Source organism: Ooceraea biroi, chromosome 7, assembly GCF_003672135.1.
Source record: "Ooceraea biroi isolate clonal line C1 chromosome 7, Obir_v5.4, whole genome shotgun sequence".
Taxonomy (NCBI): Eukaryota; Metazoa; Arthropoda; class Insecta; order Hymenoptera; family Formicidae; genus Ooceraea; species Ooceraea biroi.
The window spans coordinates 8,499,766-8,515,895 of NC_039512.1; the positions used below are offsets into that span (position 1 = coordinate 8,499,766).

A 16,130-nucleotide genomic window follows, 5' to 3' on the forward strand; every position below is an offset into this window, starting at 1 on the left:
CCGGAATCGCCGATAATTAATTACCCACTCGCAGGACGTGCGACTGCCGAGGATTATTCGCGGTTGCGTCTCCTTCTTTCGTTCTATCTCGGTTCTAATTTCGACCGTTTGCGAGCAAACTTTTCCCTATCCGTTTTACTGCACATATTTTGGCGAAATAATAGCTCATCGATGACTTTGGAGATTTTAGAAATACGATGAAGAAGTGGAAAAAATTGAATAGCAATAAAAAAACATGAATAGTAATGTCAAACATGAGATGCAAAAGTAACGTCTATGTAATTTACATATCGTGTATAATGATAACGATACAATAAGCTTTTTTAATAAAAAATGATTTTTTGTTTTAATGAAAATTATAATCTGAATTTATACAAAATATTTAACAATCAGCGATTGTTAAATGATACCCATGTGAGATTGTAGAAAACAGATTCATATATTTTCATAAAATCGTATTAATAGAACTATATCTTTTATGAAAATATTAGATATTTTATTATATTCAAAAACCATGTTCGAAATTTTATGTAATATTTAATAACGTATATGTAATACAATAATATTTTGATAAAATATGCAACTTGTTCCGCAGATTATTTCGTTCTACACAGTTTCGCATGTATAACGAGGCATTAAATTAAAATCGAAACTAGCGAAACGGATTCTCTCATATTTTCAACGTTCTCAGCCGCTCTATAAGACTGGTGCCGAGTGCGGCGCTTCAGAATTTCGCTGTTATGAATGTGATTAAACGTCATGCGATTAAACGCACGAGATTGTTGCATCGCACGACGGAACGGACGGAAGCAACCGCGCTCGTTAGCATATTTTGAAAGTCTTTAATTGCGGCCGGAAGCTTGGTGGAAGCTCGCAGTTTGTAAATAATATTTGCTAGGGAAATAACTGGCGACAAATATACGCGAGGTTCTGCGCACAATAAACGTTATTATTAAAAGAGTTATTCCTTCAAATTTCATTTTTGGTAGAAAAAAATATTATGTTTCTCGAATTATTTAGATGGCTAACTCTCATAAAGAATATAAACTAACCAAGTGGGAATATTGTTTTATAAAACTTTTGATCTTTCTCTTGCGATTTTTATGTCTTTCAAAATATATGAATACTTTAATGTTAAAATAAATGTAAAATATAACACAAGGAATATGTAGTATAACAAGGAATGAAAAACATTTTAATTTATAATTTAATTTATAATTTAATTTATAATTTAATTTATAATTTAATTTATTTGACAAGACCTTAATTTTACTAATATAATTCTTTCAATATAATTTATTGCGAGAAATATATTGAATACCAGATAACATTTGATTATTAATTATAACATGAAAAGACTTGCAGCTATAAAATACTTAAAAAAAATAACGTATGTACGCGTAGATTATTGTTAGCTTTACGATCACATTATGTTTCATTAAAATAATGATCGAAAAATGAATATATTGATCAAAAGAGATAGTTTGCACTGTTAAAGGTTACAAAAATATTTTATCCAGCAATTTTTCTGTGTTAGAGTAGATAGATCGGACACTCGACGGAAAACCGCAGAATACTAGTCGATTCCTTTTACGAAGTTACTATTGGCAGACCAAAGGCCGCTTCGGATCTTTCCTTTCGTCGATCTCTCGAAATGTTCGATAACTTCTTCGCAATCTCCGAGGTATACCTCGAAGGTATAGGCTTGCAGTTTCCGAGCGCATACCGCAGAACCGATATGTTCTTTTCCTCTTTGTCTTCCTCTCTATCTCCCTCTCTCTCTCTCTCTCTCTCTCTCTCTCTCTCTCTCTCTCTCTTTATTCTTTCCAATGTCTCAAGCTTAACGAAATGGAAACAATATTGACTCGCCAGTCTAACTGGAGAGCTTTGTATCGAAACGATATTGCAGCTTCCCAATGCAAGCAATTCCTCCTGCATCCTTCTATAGATTCCACGAGACACAGTAATATTTAGCTATGATCACATATAGCGGAAGAAAATGGGTTTTTACAAAATTTGAGTATAAATTCCGTACTCAATTGGTCGTGATAAATTAAAAGAATTAGTTTATAGTAGTATATCATTTATAAATTAAAAAGATAAATTAGCTTATCCATTTATTAGCATGTTACAAAATATTTTGCAATTAATGATTTTCTGGTGACAAATTAACTTTATTAATCAGAATTAAGTCAATATGGAGCATTTTTTAAGCAAAACATACATAAATAGTTATTTAATACAAAACCAAACAATAGAGAAAAATGTAATAAATTAAAAATCGACATAAATATTTACATTATGACTTATGCAATACATGTAAATTAATAAATTCTTCGTATAAATTGCATAATTATTCTTTACCTGATTCATGCAAATACTATAATATTACATATCAAGTGAGTATGTGAAACGAGAGAGCTGCGCGAGAACCGCAGCTGCGGGAATGCATGACGAAATGGTTAACGATAAGCGCTTCATTGTTGCGACATCGGAAACACGAGGTTGACGTTCTACATTCAGGTTAATCTGAAATTATTTAATCGGCGTGTACTTCTCTCACTAGTGCTGGCAAATATTAATTATTAACGTTATTGCGGGAACAGAACGCGCGCTTCACTCGTAAGAGGCATTTATTGAGCGCGAGAATTGAACTATCGGGAGGAAACAGTGCACTAATTGCATCACAGCACGTTGCGTGATCTTTTTCGTTATGTGACGATTATCACAGCTAATATAATAATTCACAAATATCGTTACTTTTATTATTGTTTATAATTTTATATAATGGAGGATATATTCTCGATGATGCGCCAAACGATATTAATATGCGACATATGTTTGAATTAAATATATATAAATATTTAATTCAAATGCGATACATTATGTGTCGCGCAACGGAATGACTGATGAGAACGCAGCGATCGAATACAACGATCAATTTAATATCAATTAGTGTCGCATCAATATTAATTCCAACGGCGATTTTCTATAGTCGAAATGCTGCTAAGAATAGGAACGTCTTCGTCAAATTTCACGTTTTAGGACAAACGACTTTTTTTATAAATTTTTATTGATACGTTTCTCATACTTTTTATATCTTTCTATTTAAATTTCATAGAACTCTTTGTATTAATTTTATATTGTAAAGCATACAAGACAGACAATGAATAAATAGAAGCAAACTCACCTCTATCCGGAAAGTCCATCCCTCTAGACTAAGCAGTTTAAGGGTCGTGTTTCTAGCTAGAGCGTGGCACAATAGTCTTGAGGGATGATCGTCCAAAGCCAATCGGGGGCTCGACAGGTCCAGCAGTTGAAGACACGGAGCTTCCGTTAGAGCTAGCACGAGCGGCATCACGTCGGCAGGTCTCGAGGCACCGGCGGCTCTCAAAGCGTCCAGATTTCGGGCCTTTCTGATAGTCTCGCCTAAACAACCAGCATCCAGGCCACCCAGAAGACACTTGGATACGTTCAGAGATCTAAGCTTGCAGTTTGGCTCCCTATAATATAAAGCAAAGTGCGTTTAATCAATCGGACTGTATCGCAAACAAGAAAATAGAAAAGTACGAGGAAAACTTTCTTGAAGATTTTACAGCTTGAGATATAAGATTCTTGTAAAATTTTCAAATAAGAAAAAGAAACTTGTTCTATACATATTAAATATATTTTTGTGTATATTAGATTGATGCAACAATCTTTTAGTTTTTGAAATTGCAGTTACATAATTTGATTTATTAAATCTCATAATTAACGAGCAATTTGGCTTTGATTTCAGTAAGAAAAATGAGAGCTTGCGAATCGAATGAGAGAGTAGAGAGATTCAATCGAATCAGCTGATGAGGCAGTAATCATGTAAGATTGATGATAGTCCGTTCGAGCCTGATCGCGGACAAGATTTTGCCGTTAAAAGAGAAACGTAAAAGTGTCTAACGGCGATATCCGTCTCAACCTTCATTTTCGTCCATCAATCTTATAACAGAAAGGATCCATAACGAAGCTTACAAATATATCGGATTAGGAAAAAATTTGCTTGTCCTTTTTGCTTGCAGATCAGACTTTAGCGCGTACGCGAGATAACTTGGAACAGTTTTTATCTCGATATGGATTTTCTTCTTTAACGATATAAAAAGAAGATTCAGTGCAGGATTTTATCTGTTAAAAAAAGCCAATAACCCTTTATATTTAGAGACATATAAGAATTATAATAAATTCAAATAATACATATCTTAATCGTTTCTTTATCAGTTAATCATTGATTAAATTAATTATTAATTACACTTAGATTTCGGATTCTTTATATCGCCGATTCCTTCAGTTTTATCCTAGAATAATCAAACGATTAGATCTTTAGTCGCATTTGGCATAAAATCTCAATATGATTTTCATCTCGTTTCCTTAAATCTCAGCAATGATGTTACACGCAGCCTGCTCAAATCTCGCAATCTCGCGGCAAGAGATCGATCAACGTCACGGCTGCGAAACACATAATGAACGAATATATACGTGGCAGCGGCGTAAGACATAGTCGAACCGAATTACAGACGAATAATCGAATCGCGGCGGCGTCGGCGGTCGGCACCGCGCCGGGATTTACGTGCGCGTACGTGCGTTTAATGGCGGCAATTTAAGACGGACGATTCGCCAGTCCGGCCAGCAGTAGCAACCCTGGCGCGTTGTATCGCGTCTGGATTTAATGGTATCTACTTTGGCCCGTATTTACTCTCGACTGCTATTGCCGCCACGATACGTTCCGTACGTATACGTGCGATACGTTCGCTACGACGTACGTCTAATGGTGCTGCCTTTAACGGCGCCCGCGTGCGCGCGTGCGGCACGGTAAATTCGCTCGAGAACCGGCGAGCACTCGACGTATCGCGTAGGTATACAGGGGGGTGGAAGAACAAAAATACATACCCCTACGGCGAGAACGTACGCGCACGCCGTGCCGCGAATTCCCAACAAAAATAAACGTTCCCGTCACGAGAGCGATACGGCCGCGTGTTTGCCGTTGAAACCGCCATGCCACGCCAGGCTTCCAGTAATAAAGCTGGATTTCGGAAGCGAGGATACCGGAATTTCTTGCGGCGCCGCGCACGCCTCCGATTTAAATCGTTTGCGGTCGCGAAATGTTTCCCGAGACCGTTTCCTCGCAATTCGCTGACGATTGCTTCGTGAATTGTAGTCGCGTGTACGTTTTTATAGATCGTGAGCATCAGCTAGAAACGATAAAATTTTATCGTCTTCTATTTTCCTCCTTTCGAAAATTAAAACACACTTAAGAACAAAATTAATGAAAGAAAGAGCAAATACATAATTAAATTGTACAAATTTAGGGTTTTTTAAGATATATAATTTATTATAAATTTTATATAAATATAAAAATAAATATAAAAAGTTTTAATATATATAATTAATTAATGTAAAAAAGATCTTGACTTGACTTTATAAAAAAATTTAAATGTATAATATCTACAGAGAAATAGATTTTTTATAACCAAATTAGTGGAAAAGATAAAAAGATAAAAAATCTCGACGGACTTCTGATAGAAGACTTGAACAACTATAAATATGTACAGAAATGCACGCGCATTATAATGTTAAACTGTGAGCGATGCGAAGCAACGCCACCATCAAGTAATTTTGATGCCGAAAAATGGTAGAGCTGCTGTAACCGGATGGTTTATTTGTTATAAACCGCGAGCGATCGAGCCAGCAATTTTTTGACCTTTCGTCGTGCGAGTTTCGGGACCTGTGGGAAAAGAACAAATAGCGTTCGATCGTTCGTGGCGTGGAGCACGAAAGTTCCCTTGGAAATAAAATTCGAGCGATACGAGGTCTCGAGGTTTACTGATATTATTGCGTCTTGTACGAGCTTAATTTCGCGCGGTTTTAGCGGCGAAAAACTCGGCCCTTTCCATGTGCCATGTCGAAAAGAAGACGGCTCATAAAAATATAGATATGCTACATGCCGTACATTACATAAGTGACAATCTCATTAAATATTTATGAAAATTATCTGATAAATATTTTAATAATTCGTATTGTTTATCTTCACTCTGACTTATCTATAAATTGCCTCGAAATTACGAAACGTGTTGAGGCGCAACGTGGCGAGATTTCCGCATTTCTCGCGGGAAGAACGTTTATCCGCGATCGGATAAATCGGGCGCAGATAAGCCCATGGCGCAATAGAGTCGCAATCGTAAGTCAAACGATCACGGAGCTATTGCGCGCGGATGGTGCTTAAGTTTCGACAGTTTTACTGGCACGGGGGGATTTCGCCACAGCGCAACGTAACCCTCCGCTCTGCTCCGCGTCGTCGAAAGTCGCGAAAGCCGTGCAATTTAAAGGAAAATAGAACGTGGCGCATTTTTACTCAGAGTCAACTCCACCTCCGTCGTGGTTTTATCGCATCGCCTTTTACTGCCGCCGTATTCCAAATTACCCGCCTTTACACTATGATAAAGAAGCGATACGCTTCGTCCGCCGTTATAGACAAGCATCTCGCGCAATAAATGTAAAATATTTATTTACAGACGGAATGACGTTTTAATTTAACGTCGAGAGCTCGGGATTGCAAACCGAATAAGGGTTTAGCAACACAGTATGTGTAACTACGTGTAATTGTAGCTTTCGATGGACTTGTTTCTTTCACGACGTTGATGACCATATTAATTTGCAAACAATTCTGCCAAAAATTTATGACTCATTTTATATTAAATATTAACACATGTTATGCTCTGTTTTATTTAAAACTGATACAATAATCGGGATCTACATAATATTGCCTTGCACGACGTGGGAAACGGATGTTAGATTCCATCAACCATTATAAGTTGCAACATTGAGAAATCCCCCGACATTCCTTAAAATCTAACGTCGCAATTTATATCTCGTCGCTGTTTATTCACGGATGTCATCGGATTATCGAAGAAAACGCCACGCGGGTGAGCGCTAAATCCGTTTCGTCGTCTCAAGAAACGCTAATAAAAGCTGCTCGGCTGACTCGCAAGTGTTCCAGCCTCCTTTTCACTTCCAAGTGGAAAATTGGAATCTTCTCTCGACACGCGCTCTCGCAAAAGTAACGACGCTAATTCAGATAAAAGTTCACATTCTCGTGAGCAGTTTTCACTTAACTTTCTTATTAAATACATCGAAGTAAATATTAAAGATAAAGAATTTCATTCTTATTACTGCATTTTTAGTTTCGATCAAATTGATTATTTGTTTCGATATATTGGATAGAGTATTCATAACAAATAATTATCTGTTATTTTCAGTTTTATATTTTTATAATCAGAAATTTATAATTTTTTTAAAAATCTATGATCTCAATAAATAAAAACTTTTATTTTTCAAAGTTCAGAGAAGCTTAGATTAATTGGAATTGAGATAAGTAGATCCGTCGAAGTTTCGATTCATATAATCCATTGTGCTTATCGGAAACAACGGATGTAGTCTCGCGGCTAAACTTTTTTCATCGCAAATGCTTGACTGGCCTCTCTAATCCTGGAAACTGTGTCTCTTATCGTGAGATGTGTGTTGCGCACGTGATTTAGGAAGCTCGTTGGGAGCTCGATGAAAGAGCGGAGGGTAAAGATCGTCCGGCGGCGATGAGAAACGTCGGCAAAACTTGAAACGATGAAAAATCGTCGGTGTGGCCCGGAGAATTCGCGAACTCGCGTTAGCCGAACTTTGCCGGCGAGTCGGCAAAATATTCCGTCGTCTCTCTCTCTCTCTCTCCCCGAGAAGCGATGTATCTTCGTTCACGAGTTCACTTTCCAAAAACGCTTCGCGGGGGTGTCCTACTATGTACTTGTAGCATAACCCACGCTAATATCTCGATGTGATATTTTGCGCTGAGGAAGATTCGCGAAAACAAGGGTGAGAAAAACCGCGGTGTCGTTTATTACGGAATTTTTGGTGCGGCGATAAATTTGTCTTGAATTTGATTTACTGTACCTTTCGTCGAGCCTGACAAGACTGAATTTATGTCAGATGCGAGAACGATTTATTTTTCCCCAATTTAAGATATTTCATATTTCCAGATAAACAGTAAGCTTGATATAACGTTAAAGAAATTTTTACTTCTTATAGAAGTAATTTTTATGAAAAAAGAGTAGCATTTGTACAAATACTTCTAAAATATACTTCTAAATATATATGACATAATTGTATAATAATATTCTTGAAATTATAAATCTCATAATTGCTAATGTATAATTTTCATAATTGGAAACGTTGCTATTTTCTTATATATTATAATAAATAGCTTTGAGAAGGCGACCAATAGCATTTTCTTATTTTTGTGTATATGTATATTGTTTTAGTTATATTAACATTGTAAAATCTTGTTGAACGTAAAGTACACATTTCACGTCAAGCTGCAATTATAGGTTTTGTTCTGAAGAATTAATACGAAGTCGTTTGTTTCTCACCAGTGAAACGAGAAAAAAAGAAAACCTTCAACCATTTTACGAGAGCAATTCTGGCAGCATGTACGGAAATTCATGTGAATGACGAAGCAGCTATGAAACTGTGAGGGAGCGCAGCCGGCTGCTTCAACCGACGAGCTATTGTTTCATCGTTTATGTGCCAGCAACCCCTTAAATCGGGAGACATAAAAAATAAAAAAGAAGTATAGATGTTTTATTGTCAGTTTGGTGACTGCATATAAATGCGGTACATCCGCCTTTTTGTGGAAAGTAAATTATATTAATCGCTTATAAAAAAAGATGAACGCCTACAGTCATAAAAAAACTTCAATGTATATGCAAAGAATTTAATTACACGTAAAAATTAAAGCAATCTCTATAAAGCAATGTTCTGTAGCATTTCTGTAACATGTTTTGAATATAACTCACGCACTCTCCTTCAAAAAGTTCTGTTCATCACTCACTTCCATTCGTTTCTGATTACAACGTGACATTCTAAAAGATTACTTCTCACGGGAATATTCCTCTGATCCCCGAACGAATGAAATGCTCGACGTTGAACATGTTATCTCAAGTGATTTAGAATGAAATTCTACCAAGAGGAACTGTGTAATATCTCGTATATCAAATGTTCTCGCGCATGGATCCATCCAGTCGAAATCATCAATAAAAGAGGAGGCCCAATAAGCCACGATTTCGGCCCTCTCTGGATTTTATTGTAAATTATCAGAAACAATTTCTTAATACATAAAACACTAATTAAGCTGTTTTCAGCCTAAACGGACATGTTCAACGTGGTCGTTATCTTGTTTAAACATAGAAATTCGTATTTGTGGGTATTTTGTGCAGTACTACACAACTCGTGAAAATCGTGGATATTATATTGGAAAATCATGAACATCATAATATAATTATGTTTGTACGTAAAATTGTTGCTGACAGTGAAACGTACGGGGTGCTTGATTCACGCTTCGCTCTCCTCAAAACAAAAACTGATCGTCCTCGCCTTCGCTCTCGACAACGATACCAACCAAAAACCATACACCAACATCGTTCCTTACCAACTAAATATTCTTTTGCATAACATATTCCTTACACAAAGTCACCTTTTTTCACCTCATAGATTCAGTACGATGAAAGGCGAGTTCATTTTTTACGGTTTTGCAACCAGGTATGTGTGTGCTATCTGACCTATTTCACTGTCAGCATCAATTTTACGTACAAACATAATTATATTATGATGTTCATGATTTTCCAATATAATATCCACGATTTTCACGAGTTGTGTAGTACTGCACAAAATACCCACAAATACGAATTTCTATGTTTAAACAAGATAACGACCACGTTGAACATGTCCGTTTAGGCTGAAAACAGCGTAATTAATGTTTTATGTATTAAGAAATTGTTTCTGATAATTTACAATAAAATCCAGAGAGGGCCGAAATCGTGGCTTATCGGGCCTCCTCCTTTCCATCGTACGTTTAACAGACTAAAGTCTCAAAGGGAGATCACCGCGATTCGGGATGACTTGCGAAATTTCGGAAACGAAATAGCCCGTCGTTATCTCGACGATGGGAATCGATTATCACGGACAAGTCTTTTGCCGAGCTACTGCTTGACGTGGACGCTTATATCTTGACGCTTATGGAAAATCTTGGACAGCATATTTATGAATGATAGCAGGGCAAGTAGGTAGGAAGGATACAAGGTACAAGATCGATTAGTTCCCTTTGTCCTGGATCTTTTTTAACGGAAGCGAAAAACACGGCCGATAAACGTCATTTAGAAGTATTCATGTATATATGCATCAATCTTTAGCTGGAAAATATGACTAAGCTGCTTTCTGCCAGTTCAAAGTGGAGCTAAAGATTCTGATGAAATGTCTCTTAAATCTCGCCAAATAAAGCTGAAAGATGTTTGCAATATTATTAATATTTATATTTCTTTAATATTTCTTTAATATTGAACCTATCGTTTCATGCGCTTTTGGAATTCTGATTATTTTTCTGGTTATTTTTCTACGTGTCTCTAAATTTAGATCAGAACGCGAAAGTCGACGACGGTAATAACACGAAGGGTAGTATTAGTAAAGGGGTCGAGGAATTTAATGGAATATGTTTTACGCGTTGGATACGCGTCGAAGCACGGAAACGTGCGGAAAGCGCGCAGACAGTGCTTGGGCCAGAAATAATCTCGGGAATATTTTTCTGCCAAGAGTTCCAATTTACCGGCATCTGCCCGACTCGCGCCAGCTCGGCAAAGGCGTTTTTAATTAAAAACATCACTTCCGCTGCATGTATATACGCGCTTCCTGCACCCGTTACACATACGTTGTGACAAAGCCGGCATATGTCGCGAAATACCAGAATTTAACGAAAACGCGCGTCCAAAAAACACGTCAGCATCGTGTAGCTGACGTTTCATCAGAGTTCATATATCTGTTGACCCGATGACACAAAGGTATTATGGCGTGCATAATTAACTTTGCGCATATACCACGATCGCTTTTGTGCGACACAAGTCGCCGCTCTGTGCAATATTTATTGTCAATGACGAGCAAATACGGGTGAAATCCTCGGGAATTGTTTAACGAACCTATTCACCGGCAGCAGAACATAATGAAAAACAATGTGTAATTTTCTCAGATAATATTATGCGCTGATAATCTACAATAATATGCAAAATGCGGTTTCATTAACCCGTACATGCTATTTCTATTGGTGTTATATTGTATTTTACTGGATGTGATTTTCACTTGGGTCACCAACATTGAAAGCATTTTTCAAATTCTTTTAAATAATTGTCAATTAGAAAAGATTAACCATAAAAAATATATAGTGCGTATAAAAAAATAGATAAATAAAGATAGCGAAAATCTCTCTCTCTCTCTCTCTCTCTCTCTCTCTCTCTCGCTGCTAGCTGGACCAACGTATCGCACAATACCTCAGTGATTATGCAGCTATTAATCATCGTGAGATGCACGCTGTTTTAAATATTATTAATGGTCCACGGATGTATATGCAATACGATCTGCACATAACAATACATTAACGTCTAATTTTGACTATATGTGTAGTCGTCTTGCAATCTCAATCACGTTACAAAACCACCTTGTAAAGAGAAAAAAATTATTCATCGTTTCTTTCAACATTATAATATCATCCCTAAATACCTCCAAATAATTTGGTGACTTATTCACGCGATTATGCGCACAAGCACCGTTGATAATTATGCAAAATTCGACCCGGTTTTCAGCCGATTGGGTGCACAGTTTGTCCAACTCTTCAAGTTCCTCTTCTAACAGGAACTTTCGGGGCGGTATCTAATGCTCAGTCGAAAATGCTCGCTCAATGTACCTCGTTTCTTCGTTGCCGGACCGCGAATAGCGATAGGGTAACTTGTGCGAATCCCGTGACCTTGCTGCGCAGAGGAGGCTGTTGACGTAATCGAGGAGATCCGGCGACTTCCGGCCGCCGAAGTTTCGTCGTTGCCGCCACAAAGTTCGCATAATTCCGCCCACGAAATATTCCTGCTCGTCCCGTTTAATTTCCATAACTCGTTTACCCGACTGTCCAAGAAGAAGGAAATCTCAGGAAACTCGAAAGATACCTTTCGTCTCTCGAATGTTGCCTGGATTCTCACTCTCGAGAGAGATTTCCTCGTTCTCGAGGAGATAATCAGGAGGAACAAGTTGTTCAGTTACTTGAGTTTACTTTAAGGTCGTGAATGTAATATGCTTTTTTTGTCGACCGTTTGAAGAGCTCGCGAGAGGGATGAATTGAATAGCAAGGAGATTATTCTTCTTTTTAAAATTTTTCCTCCTCAAGAAAACCACGGTTTCTTCCTCTGAGGTTTATGCTTTTTCGCTCCTTCGAAATTTCTCTTCGAAACTTCAAACTGAAAACTTTTTTACCGGAATTATCAATCTGCAAATTTTTACGAATTTACACGAGAATTGAAATGGACTTGCGATTCACCTATTGCGATTTATTTCGGCCGTGAAACATTCAATTTAATTATAACGGTAATAGCAAATATAATTAAATCGATAATAAAATGTTGCGTATAATTATTAATAATGTTACGTACAACATCATCCTACACGAATTTATTGGATTTTCACGCCGCATTATTGGTGTGCATGATCGGCGAAAATCGAGTATGTAAACACGCGATATTAATATTTTACGATAACTGTGGATTGTGAATCTTTCTTCCTTTGTATCCATGTGTTAATTAATAATAATTTCATATGTTCGCATATCGTAATAAATAATAAACAACTAAAACAGCTGTAAACAAATTTATTCTGACGTATAATATGTAAAAGCGTAGGAAGACAAATATATGAAAAATATATAATCATTTCCACATCAATACTTCGCGTATTTATTCAAAATTCAAATACATAACGATTTAAAAGCAAATAGAAATATTATTAAAATTTGGTACTGACCTGATAGCATTGAATATCTCGTGGAAACCGGTACCCTGATGGCTTGCGATGTCGCAGGTAGGCAAGGGGTGCAACAGGGGTAGTCGGTGGCAGAGCACGCTGTCGCTATTTCTCTTGCTGCTGCTATTACTATCACGATCTCGATCGTTTTGTGGTAGAGGCCCGTTACCAGTGCCAGGTGCTGGGCCCAATCCCAGACCCAAGGGAAGGCGCGGTAGGGTGGCAGGTCGCGTTAGACTCCCATAGGCTGCGAGTGCACCACGGGGCAAGGATGAGTAGCAGCGATTCAGCGGCAATGTGCCGAGGGTGCTGGAGGCGCAGCCACTGCTACCGGAACCGGAACCTGAACCTGCGTAAAATATGTCATGTTGGACTAATGTTATCGAAGTAGAACGAAAATTTGCATCTTTAATATAATATGTAACTAAAGTCATCGAGTCTTAAATAAAATAGTTTATTAAATTATTACTAAAGTACCTATGAATATATGTATAGTTAAAGGTTACGATATAATTAATACGAATAAAATTAATATCATGGATAATTTTATAATATAATGCACTCTATGTAATAAGTACTGAAATAAGAAGAAAATATCTATGGTTTTTAAAAAGACAGCTCACGATATTATTGCAACTGAAATGGAAGGTGAAGGATAAGCGAATATTTTAACGATAAATATATTATATAATTCGGATATATCAAAATCTCTCCGTACCACTACCCTGAAATTCTTCTCTTTTCCATTTTCATTTCTCTCATTTCCAGGTATCGATTTATTGATCCAGTAGATATAAGTCGTAACGTCGACAATTTTATCGATGTCAAACTCGTAACCGCGCGGTAACGTGTTCCGTAATCGGATCCGTTGTAACGTGATCAATCAACATCAGGCCACGTAGGACGAGTTATCCGAGCAGAGTACACCACCGCATACGATAACCATTGCCATTACGACGAGCGCGTTGCAACGAGCGTTTCGCTTAATTACTAATTAAATTATGGAATGTTTATCGCTATTTTGGGAACGTTCCGCTATCGTACCCGTTTAGAATTGCGGCTGAATACAGCCAGCAGTGGCGTAGCACATTGGAGACATCAAACCCACCTTCATTTTAGACAATTTTATAACACGTTTTGTTATTATATTAAATCATTAATATTTGCGCCGTGTTATCATATGATATTATTATTACCTGTGTTATTTCAAAATTTTGAAAGCGCTTAATACAATTCTGAAATTCCATTAATTAAAATTCAGTACTATAGATATTACACAAACATGCCTAGTGATATATTGGATAAAATGTAAATGATAAGAATCTTCTCTTTCTGTGAACGTAATTAAAGTACGTAAATTTTCATTTCTTCTGTCAGCACCCTTTGCCTCTCTCGTTCTGTTTTTCTCGTCTCTCGCAACTACGGCAATGCCACTAACGTTAATCTCGCTCCAAATGTTCGCCGGAGGATGCACCGTCCAAGGCAGCTATACGTATAATTCGTATTCTGGGGCCGAGTTAAAGCATGGAGTTAACAAACTCCTTTTTGGACGTGATCTCATGTGAACCGCGCGCATACGCGCCGTTTAGAGAAAATTAGACGTCGCGCAGGAATTCGTGGAAAGCGAGATCCATGAGTGAATATTAATTTCCGAGAGATCGTTCGCGCGACGTGCTTTAATTCCGGCGCTTGAGAATTATTCGGGATCAGACTGGCGCATCAATCAAATCCGTCCTCGATCTTTCCTCATTTAATTTTAGGATTTTACATTGTCATCGGTAATGTTCTGCGGAAACTGGATTCTTGGATCCCTTAGTTCATAATTCATGCACTTTTTAATCCTCGAATCTTTACTTTCTCCAGAACTCGAATTTTTTTGGATTCTAAAGAGATTTGAGATTTCTAGATACTCAAATTCTTAATTTTTTAAAAAGTTTCATACATTTTAAGTAGAATGAAAATATAAATATGCGAGGATTTTAAATATTTTAATTAATCAGAAATGTCCGATTCTTTTCTTATTTTTTTGTTATTATTCACTGGTCTCCAGCAATAATATATCGTAACTAAGAGATTATAAAATAATCGAGTTCTGAAAAATCACAAACTTTTTTCTCGATTCGATGACAAACCGACAACCGAGATGAATTCAGTCGGTTGGATTTTAGTATGCCGTATCGTTTCCGCCTTATTCAAAGCCAGATGCTTCCGTTCCTATCCGGTTACCCTTGCGTACGTATACGAATAAGGCACGTAGTTGGCCTAACATGTCAGATTAATTACGCCGTCTACCCAGTGACAAGAAAGACGTGTATGCTAGTCAGCAACGTATTTCTATCTACGCTCGTGGTGGACGAGAGTAAATCTTGTTATGCATAGAAGTTTTAAATAAACTTTAATTATTCTTCTCAATTCTTATTCTCGAATTTTATTCTTCATTTGCACATACATACTCAAACGAGTATACATGTGACGAATGCTTAGACAAACGCGATGCAAACATATCATTTTCTCTCTCGTCTTCGTTGTTGAGAATTGAACTGATGGATATTACCGAGACATTGGTGGAATTTCGCATAATGGGAAGTTACGTCGTAATTAGAACGTGAAATCGCATTACGCCGCATGATCATTCGGATGATGATTAACCCGACAATGTAGCAGAGGCTCGCGATTTCATTAATAATCGTGATGCTCGTGATGCTCGTGGCACGTAATGTGATTACGATAATGTATTTATTGGATCAGATTATAGCGCGAAATACGTCACATTAAAGTAACAAGAAATATAAAATCGCAAATAATTAAAATAACGAGTTAATTTAGCGATGTATTACGTGTATGTACAACATATAATATATACATATTATAAAAACTTTCTCTCTATTATTTATTAAAAAGATAATTGCTCAAGGAAAATAACGTAGGTATTTTTTATACATTGATACATATTTCATTAACATCGTCTAGTATTATATTGTCTACTATAGTAACGCAATATTTTAACGGTACTTTGATAATGGACAAAGCACAGAATTCAAAAGACATTCTTTGCGGTGAAAGAATTTTGTAGAGAAAGAATCTTAATATGAGAAAGATGTTCGATATTGTGCCTTTGAGCATCAATTTGACCCAGATTATTCCGCCAGTGTTATAGAATTCTTTTATATCAATTCATTCAGTATTGGTATTTGATGCGGGATAAAAAAGATCCTTGAACTTCTTTTCTCGTT

At 36.9% G+C, this 16,130-nt stretch overlaps 1 protein-coding gene across 2 annotated transcripts in view; it reads right to left on the reverse strand.

Annotated features, from left to right (window-relative positions):
* LOC105282403 overlaps window positions 1–16,130 on the reverse strand; it is a 146,773-nt gene that overhangs the window by 16,082 nt on the left and 114,561 nt on the right. For both annotated transcript variants that reach the window (XM_011344347.3, XM_011344346.3), the window contains exons 10-11: window positions 12,898–13,246; window positions 3,191–3,503 (exon numbers count right to left, since the gene is read on the reverse strand). In XM_011344347.3, coding sequence (XP_011342649.1) covers window positions 3,191–3,503; window positions 12,898–13,246 — 662 coding nt within the window. The remainder of the gene's footprint in view (window positions 1–3,190; window positions 3,504–12,897; window positions 13,247–16,130) is intronic.